Source organism: Microtus ochrogaster, unplaced genomic scaffold (assembly GCF_000317375.1).
Source record: "Microtus ochrogaster isolate Prairie Vole_2 unplaced genomic scaffold, MicOch1.0 UNK26, whole genome shotgun sequence".
Taxonomy (NCBI): Eukaryota; Metazoa; Chordata; class Mammalia; order Rodentia; family Cricetidae; genus Microtus; species Microtus ochrogaster.
In genome coordinates this window covers 3991120-4000768 of record NW_004949124.1, presented here as the reverse complement: position 1 = coordinate 4000768, position 9649 = coordinate 3991120, and the positions used below count along the sequence as shown (strand labels likewise).

The window sequence follows — 9649 nt, the reverse complement described above, 5'->3', positions numbered from 1 at the left end:
AAGAAAAATATTCTTTCTTAATTTTATGTGCAAGGGACTTTTACCTGCATGTGTACCACGTGTATGAAGTGCCTTTAAAGGCCAGAAGAGGGCATTGGATCCCCGGTTGTGTGATCTGTTATGTGGGTGCTAGGATTTGAACCTGGGTTCTCCTGAAGAACAGCCAGTGCTCTTGATCACTGAGTCATCTCTTTAGCCGTTTCCCCTTCTGTCTCTCTTTAGGGTTTCTCTTTGTGACTGCCCTGTCTGTCTTGGAACTCTTATCTATAAACTAGACTGGCCTTGAACTCAAAGATCTTCCCGCCTCTGCCTTCCCGAGTGCTGGGATTAAAGGTTTTTTGCCACCACTTTTTAAAGCTAATTTGTGTAGACAGATCTGTAGTATGTCTAGTATGTTGAGCCTTGGTAATCTGTAATACTGCAAAGTTCTCAGAATTAGAGTTAGGATTCTTTTTGGTGTGACTGGCAGCAGGAGGGTGGGGGACATTGGTATTACCCTTCACAGGTGAGGGTAGATTTAGGAAGCACCTTAGGTTTCTCAGGGCAGTGTGAGGCGTGTGCGTGCATGTATGTATGTATGTGTCCTTGCGTGTACGCATGTGCATGCCCAAAGAGGCTAGAGAACGATTTCAGAATGTCTTCTTCAGGTACTCTATTTTTTTCTTTTTCTTTTTTTTTTGTTTTGCTTTTCTTTGAGACAGGGTCTCTAATTGAACCTGGAACCTGTCAGTTTGGCTAGACTGGATGATCAGCAAGCCCCAAGGGACCTCTTGCCTCACCCTATACAGTGTTATTTTAATTAGTTTTTATTATGATAATTTTTAATGTGGGTACTGAGGATTGAAATCAGGGCTTGATGCTCAAGGGGCAAGCATTTTACCGAGCCATTTCTTCATTCTTAGCAACATGCCTTTTTAATATATATCAACTTGGTGCATATATAATGAATAATGTTTGTGAAAAGCCTTAAAATGCTGGACACTGATAAGAAATTGGAAAGCATTTAGAAGCCAGTAAGGAAGAAGGGTTTTTGTACTTTGTTTCTTGGTTACTAGTGAATTTAAGTCTTTTCTGTTTATCAACAGTATTTGTCTTACAAATTACCAGTTTATAGCCTTTGTTTTAATTTTGAGTTCTTACCAATACAAAGGAGCTATTACTACATTCTAAGTATTATCCCTTGTTCATAATTTTGATATGTCAACAGCTAGGCTCCCTATTGCTTATCACATTATATACAGAAATTAGACTCATTCTTCTAGGACTTCATCCATTAAAATCTAGGATAGAAGTAACTTTTGGGGGCTGCAGAGAAACCATGTGTTGCCAAGGAAATTAAAAGACTAGCTTGTCAAAGACAACAGGAATTTTTGTGGGGATAGGATCAACTTGTGGAAGTCCAGCTAGCAGAGTAGTGTCCTGGGCATTGGCAATCTACCTTATGGTAGATGATAGGGATACATGGCTCCCTATAGAATGTTCTTACATCATTTATCCATTCATTTCCTGACATGTCAGGGGTTTTTTAACCTGTGTTTACGAAAGGGAGGTCTGTCTTTCGGGATGCTTTGAGTGCTGTGTCTGTGCCTAGTAACCGGTGTGAGATTTTAGGGAAGGCATTTGGCAAAGGACCTTACCTAGTATTTTTTAATGTCTGACCTATTTATTTGGTCATTTTCTGCTCTGAAAAGTTTCTGTTGTTGATTATGTTTTGGTTTTCTTCACTGTTCAGCAAATGGAAAGGAGACAGCAGCAGCGTCAGTTCCCTATGTATCAGTCCAGATGGAAAGATGTTACTTTCGGCTGGTCGAACAATCAAACTGTGGGCTTTGGAGACCAAAGAAGTTTACAGAGTGAGTTAATCACATTGTTTCTAAGAATAGCAGTTCTAGAGCCAGTATGGACAAGTTGGAGTCATAGAATATTGTTTTAAGAGTATGGATCCTAGCTCAATTAGTAGAAGGCTTGCCTCACATAAAGCGTGGGCTCCAGTAGCACCTCCCCCTCAATCGTGGTCTTGTGGTAGTGGAGGAGTGCATAAATCGAGGCTCTAGAGGCTCAGATGACAAAATAACGTTCAGTCTCAACAAACAAAAAAAATCCAAGTTTTTTTATTTGTAGATATTTAAACAGAATTGACAAGGTGGGGTGTCAGCTCAGTTGGTAGAGTTCTTGCCTGTCATTCATGAAGCCCTGGGTTCAGTCCCTAGATCTGAGTAAACTGTACATGGTAATGAATGCACACAATGATAGCAAAGACATGAGGATCAGAAGTCTCAGGTCTTCCTTGGCTGTATAGCAAGGCCAGCTTGGGCTATAAGAGATCTTTCCTGAGAAAAAAAAAGTTACCAGTTGTCAAGTAATTTGTTTAAATAATAGAATTAGGACTGGAGAGTTGTTGGCTTAGAGATTGAGAGCATTGCTGCTCTTCCAGAGGACCTAGGTTCAAGTCTTGGAATCCATGTGGTGGTCCATGGGCCTCTTCTGGCCTCTATGTGCACCTAGTGCACAGACATACTTGCAGGCAAAGCACACAAAATGATTCTTAAAGAAATAATATAATATTAAAAACACTTTTCAAGTCAAAGGTTTTTGATATTAAATAGTTCAGTCATGCTCACATACATTTGAAAACGAGAAAAATAGATGGAATTTGAATTAAAACTTCATTATGCAGTGATTACAGTTGTGTTTTTTTAGTGTGCAACTAGCATTTTATCTCTTTACACTATATAAGGTGGGGGTTTGCTATCAGGACTTTTAAAGAAGTTTCACTCCGGGGTATTGAACTTACGGTGCTGTGATGATGCCTTAAAATTGTGGTTTCGACTCTCTGAGAGTACCATGAGGACCTGCAATTCCTTGGCTGTGTCTGAGCACCCTTAAAAAATGATAAAGAGTTAAGTCCAAGTGGCTGTGCATGCTTGTGATTCCATACATCTCAGGCAGGAGGATTTCAAGGTTGAGGTCAGCTTTGGCAGCATATTCTCTCTAGGACAACATGGCTTAAAGAGCTAGGTACCGTCTCTTAAAAAAAAAAAACAAAAGAAAAGGGCAGCAGCTTGCTGGGTTGGGTAGGTCGTGGGAAGGTGAGCCAGCGGGAGAAAAAAGGAAAGTACAGAAGTGAGAAACTGGTGTGCTGTAGGGTGATATGTAGGAAGGAACTGTGGCTGCATTCCTGCCGCCCGGCTCCCGGCCGCCTGGCTAGCTTATACCCTAAAGTAACAACACACAAATTGTATTCATTTAAACACTGCCTGGCCCATTAGTTCCAGCCTCTTGTTGGCTAACTCTCACATCTTGATTAACTCATTTCTAATAATGTGTGCAGCACCACAAAGTGGTGGCTTACCAGGGAAAGATTCAGCATGTCTGACCTGGCAGCTGGCTACATGGCATCTGACCTGGAGAGAAGAGGCATGGATGGCGTCTGGCTCACTTCCATTCTTCCCAGCATTCTGTTCTGTTTACTCCGCCTACCTAATTTTCTGTCCTATCAAAGGCCAATGCAGTTCTTTATTAACCAATGAAAGTAGAAGGCCTACCTACATCAATAATAGAAGGGGCATCTTAATTTTGTCTTAATATTTGGTGGGTTTGTTTGTTTGTTTGTTTTGAGACAGGGTTTCACTGTGTAGCCCTGGCTGTTCTGGAACTCACCAGGCTGGTATTGGACTCATAGATCCACCTGCCTCTGTTTTGTGAGTACTGGGATTAAAGGTGTGTGCCACCCTGCAACCACCCCACCCCCCAAACTGGTATTTTTTTATGGAAAGGATTATATATAGCACAAATGATTTTAGAATCATTTTAGATGATTTAGTTAATCATTTAGTTAGAATGAATTTTAACTGTTGGTGTGCTATAGGTGCTGCTGTAGGATGTGTATGATATAGCTTACTCAGGATACATAAAGACTTTTATTTTTGCACTGTTTTGAGTCCACCCTTGCCTAAATGAGATTTAACTTTCTCTAGCACTTCACAGGCCACTCGACACCTGTTTCATCACTTAGGTTCACTACCATCAGACCTAATGAAAGCCAGCCTTTTGACGGGATTACAGGTCTCTATTTCTTATCTGGAGCAGTACATGACCGGTTACTTAATGTCTGGTACGTAGCTGTTTGGGATTGGGAAGACAGCTTTGCTTTGTAAGAATCTCAAGAGTTTATGGGATCAGTATGGATGTTTATAATTTCAACATTATCTGAAAATAATTATATATTTTTCACCCTTCAAAGAGTACATTTTTAAGAAGTGTTTGCATTTACTGTATATTAAGTTAGCTTAATTATCTTCTAGACTCAAAAAAATATAAACTTGTTTAATGGGAAATTGTCAATAGTTGTAACTAAATTTAAAACATTTTTTTTTTTAAGTTTTGTATTTTATGTGTATGGGTATTTTGTCTGCACGTAGGTCTGTGCACGACCTGTGAACCTAGTGCCCTCAGATGCCAGGAGAGGGTGTCAGATCTTGCATTGTACATATAGACGGTTAACCATGAGCCACTGTTTTTGGATGCTTCAGATCAAGCCAAGATTCTCTGGAAGAGCAGCAAGTACTGTTAACCACTGAGCCATCACTTCAGTCCCAAAGCATACTTTTAAATCACATGTTAATTCTTTATCATTTAACTTGGACCTAGCTTTGTTGATGCAGAACTTAAAGTATACAGTTTGAGTCTGGGGCTTCTGGATCCGAGTTTGGTCTCCAGAAACTACTTTATAAAGAGTTGAGTATGGCTGAGCAGCAGTGGTGCAAGACTTTAATCCCAGCACTCTGGAGGCAGAGGCAGGTACGGTCTACAGAGCGAGTTGTACAATAGTCAGGGTTACTCAAAGAAACTCTGTCTTAAAAAAACACATAAATGAACTAACACTTGAAAAACGTTGAGTGTGATGCAAGCACACTCATATGAAGGCATTTTGATACATAGAATAATAAAAAAAATCTTTGGGGGCTGGAGAGACAGTTCAACAATTACTACTGCTTGCTCCTCTTGCAGAGCTACTAGGTTTGTAGCTTCAGTTCCAGAGAACCTAGCACCCTCTTCTGGTTGGCGTGGGCGTCAGGCACAGACTAGTTGCATAGTTCTTGGCAAGTCTTACCTGATGGCTGGTTTGTTATCTAGGCAGGTCCGCTCAGAAAACAAAGAGAGAAGTGCGGTTATGTCTTTCACAGTCACAGATGAACCTGTCTATATTGATTTGACTTTGTCAGAGAACAAGGAAGAGGTAAGTGGCTTGATGTGTGACAAGTGATTTTAGGGTCAACAAAAGTTATGGGAGACTGAAGAGATGGCTCAGTGGATAAAAGTGTTGGCTATGTACAATCCCCAGAACCCATGTCAAAGCTGTACAGTGTGGTAGCTACCTGTAATCATTTAGGAGGTAGAGATTCAACAAGAGATTATGTTCTAGTAAATGAATCTGAGAGTGATTGAAGAAGATAACAGCTTTGGCCCCTACATGCATATACATGCATGCACAGCACACATATTGTTTCTGTTTATGCTACTGAACTTTTTTGAGACAGTATGTTTGTGTATGTATGTCTGCATGTGGATAGGTGCTTGTGTGTCTATGAGAATATACATGCCCAATGTACCTGTGAAAACCATATGAGGACCTTGGATACCCTGCTTTGTCACTCTTCCTTAATCTTTTGAGGCAGTCTCACTAAGTTTGGAGCTAGAGTGGTGGTGCGCAAGCTACTGGGATCCTTGTGTCCTCTTCCCACTCCCAGTGCTGGGGTTGCATTTGTGCATGTGGTCATGCCTGACTTTTTATGTAGATTTTGGGAATTTGATCTCAAGTCTTCCTGTTCTTATCCTCTGAGCCATTGCTCCAGCCCTGAGACACAGTCTTGCTGTTTTAGCCTCATAGTTGCTGGGTATCCCAGACTGGCCTTTAACTCATGACAATTTTTTGACTCTTGTATCCCAAGCTCTATGATTATAGGCATGTACCAGCATGGCCAATTAATTGTCATTGTCGTCACCATCATCATCACCATCATCACTTTTGGTATTTTGTTTTTCTTGAGGTAGGGTCTTATATCCCAGGTTGTCTTTCAACTCATTGTGTAGCCAACAGTGATGATCTTGAACATTCCGTCCTGCTGCCTCTACTTAGTGCCAGGATTACAGGTGTATGCCATATATCTGGTTTATGGGAGAATTATGGCAGGCATTTAACTGAGTCTTCTCCCCAGCTTCCTAACTGACTCATTAAAGGCATTAACATATTAAAGTTAGTAATGGGTCAAGAAGCCAAAGTCTTATTTCTTATAAAATTTTAGGTAGTATTATTAATTATACAACCCCAAACATAGTCTTGATTCTGATCTTTTTTAAGAATTTATCTTTATTCTATATGCATTAGTGTATTATCTGTGTGATGATGTCAGATCTCCTAAAAATGGAGTTAAAAACAGTTGTGACCTGCTGTATGGGTGCTGGGAATTGAATTTGAGTTCTCTGGAAGAACAGCCAGTGCTCTTCACCACTGAGCCATCTCTCTAGCCCCTTGATTCTGATCTTAGACAACACTCTGCATCTGATAGTTTGTATAAGATGAGAGTATCCTTTAGGGCTCATGGAAAAGTGGTGCTGTGTGGATGGCTCCTCTGGGAACTGATGACTCTGACTGCTTCCTTCCCGAGGTCTGATCTGAACGCCCTCGATACCACACTAGCTGTATTTCAGTGTTTCCTAGCGTGTTAGCGGCCTTTGAATTCTTGAACTAGACATAACTTAAAATATAAATGGTAAGATTTATGAAGTGCTAAATGCTCAAGAAGCTTCGGAACTTCTTAGTTTAGTTCTCAGCACAGGAAGATGACAGCAAGAATATGATGGGTGGGAGCCCCTAGACTATGAGGCCCTGGAAGCTGACAGACTTGAGATGTGGCCCTTCTCTTCCTTCACATAAGTTCTGGCTGCTGTGCTGAGGCATCCCAGGACCACGCATCCATGCTCTTTTCAGAAAGAGTGCACTGACCTTGGAGGCTGCCTTGTGCTGCTTTATTTACAATCTGACAAGAACAACATTTTGTCAGAGATACTGATTTAAATGTGCGTCAGGCTGGGCTTGGTGGTGCACACTTTTAATCCCAGCACTCAAGTGGCAGAGACAGGTGAATCTCAGTGAGATCAAGGGTAGTGTGGTCTACATAATTCTAGGTTGGACAGGCCACGGCTATGTAGAGAAACCCTATCCCTCCCCAAACACATATGAGGTTTCTCTGTGTAGACCTGGCTGTCCTGGAACATGTTCTGTAGACCTGGCAGGCCTCATGTCTCCACCTCTCAAGTGTTGAGATTAGAGGCATGTGCCACCACTGCCCAGCTGAAATCCTGCCTTAACCCCATGATCCCTAAAATAAGTGTATTTGCATGAGTCTGGGCAGAGTACGATTTTGTAATGTCAGTTCTCTCCATCTTTATATAGATTTTGGGTGTTAGCTTGAAGTTGATAGTTTTGCATGATAAGTGTCTTCACCTGTTGATTGAGCCATCTAGCTGTCCCCTAGATAATGATTTTTAAATGTGCTGCTGTTTGTTTGCTGTTTTTTTGTTTTTTTTAAATTCTAGTTACAAAGGAGGTGGGACAAGAGCTCAGTTTTCATGAGTTTAATTCAAGGCAGGATATATAATTGACTATAATTAATCTGCTACATCTTTCTTTTAGCCTGTCAAGTTAGCTGTTGTTTGCAGAGACGGTCAAGTCCATCTTTTTGAACACATACTAAATGGGTAAGTAAGAAGTTTAAACAAGAAATGCCTGTGTTCCACCTCATTCTTTGGTTTATATTCCTGCTCATTCTGATAGGTTATTGTGAAAGTACTCTTTGCTTTTTCGAGACAGGGTTTCTCTGTGGCATTGAGCCTGTCCTGGAACCCACTCCGTAGACCAGGCTGTCCTTGAACTCACAGAGATCCGCCTGCCTCTGCCTCCCAAGTGCTGGGATTAAGGGCGTGCGCCACCATCGCCCGGCAGTTTGTATGATTTTTTTTTAAAAAACGTATTTCAAAAACACACACACACACACACACACACACACACACACACACAGTGTTTATTTATTTATTACACATACAGTGTTCTGTCTGCATGTGTGCCTGCACGCCAGAAGAGGACACGAGATCTCAACCACCATGTGGTTGCTGGGGATTGAATTCAGGACGTCTGGAAGAGCAGTCAGTGCTCTTAACCACTGAGCCATCTGAAAGTACTCTTGATTGCTTGTCTACATGAGTATGTCATGAACTCAAGTTTTTGAAGTCATATGCTATGTTATTTCTTTGGTTAGGAGAATGGACTTTTATGAAGTGTTTATCGTGACTATTGGTAATGGTAACAAAAGTTGCTCAGTTGGGGAGACTTGCTTATGGATTTGGGTGGTGCCTTGGTTTGTCTTCCGTCGTGGTTTATTTGCCTTTGCCTGTGTGTGTTTAACTCAGTGAAGTGTCCCTGTGCTGTTTCCTTATACCATGGGTAGAGTTAGGAGAGTAGTGCACACACTATAGAACATTCTAGAGGGTGGGGGAATGCAGCTATGTCATGTGCTGGGCTAGATTGTCTGGTGCTAAGGCTTCATCTCTAGCATACCAAGAAGGAAAAAATTCCAGAAATTTTGAGTCTCCTTGGCACAGGTAGGCCATCGAGAGTTTTTGGTTTGTTTGTTTTGTTTTACTTATTTTATTTGTGTGGGTATTGCCTCCATGCCTATATGTGTATCAATTTCATGCCTGGTGCACACAGAGGCCAGAAGGAGGTGTTGGGGTCCCTGGAACTGGAGTTGCAAATGGTTGTGAGTTGCCATGTGGTTGCTGGGAATCAAATCTGGGTCCTGGAAGAGAAACCAGTGTACTTAACCTGTGCTGTGTCAACAGTTTTTCCACCACTCCTTTGGGGGTGGAATGACCCTTTCATATGGATCAGATCATATCAGATATGCTGCTTATCAGATATTTACATTACAACTCACAGCAGCAGCAAAATTACAGTTAACAAAGTAACAATGAAAATAATTTTATGGTTGGGTCACCTCAGCATGAGAAACTAACTGTATTAAAGAGTCATGGCATTAGGAAGGTTGAGAACCACTGCACTGAGCCATCTCTCCAGCCCTTGTGGAAGAGTTCTAAACAGATTTGATTCATGACCTAAGGCTCATGATAGTTGTTTTGGCAAAACTGTTGAAAATAGATTAAAGAGCGATAAAGGGCAGGGTCATATTTTCTAACTTGATAGCAATTTGAGATTCTCTAATCTTACTTTCTCTTTATTCCTAGACACTGCAAAAAGCCTTTGACTTCAAATTGCACAATTCAAATAGCAACACCTGGGAAAGGCAAGAGATCAACACCCAAACCCATTCCTATTCTAGCAGCTGGATTTTGCTTAGATAAAACGTCCTTATTGCTTGTGTATGGCAATTGGTTTCAGCCTACCATTGAGCGAGTGGTAAGTAGATCCACTTTGGAGATAATAATTCAGAATTTAAAAGGGGCATTTTGGAATATTTAGAAAAAATAAACAATATTCTTTAATTAAAAAAAAAACCTTCAGTGGGTGGTTTGAGAATTCTTTTTCTAAACCCAACAGTTTGTAGAATGTCACCTCTTCTTTCCTCTTGAT

At 41.0% G+C, this 9649-nt stretch overlaps 1 protein-coding gene and 1 non-coding gene across 2 annotated transcripts in view; both read left to right on the top strand.

The window, feature by feature from the left end:
• Positions 1-9649, top strand: part of Wdr43 (WD repeat domain 43) — a 40328-nt gene that overhangs the window by 11160 nt on the left and 19519 nt on the right. Inside the window, exons 4-8 of the mRNA XM_005367956.3 lie at positions 1733-1853; positions 3978-4114; positions 5137-5239; positions 7697-7761; positions 9304-9475. Coding sequence (XP_005368013.1) covers positions 1733-1853; positions 3978-4114; positions 5137-5239; positions 7697-7761; positions 9304-9475 — 598 coding nt within the window. The remainder of the gene's footprint in view (positions 1-1732; positions 1854-3977; positions 4115-5136; positions 5240-7696; positions 7762-9303; positions 9476-9649) is intronic.
• LOC113458438 lies at positions 2796-2880 on the top strand. The gene has a single exon (XR_003378820.1). It is a non-coding gene; the product is annotated as a small nucleolar RNA SNORD53/SNORD92 (small nucleolar RNA).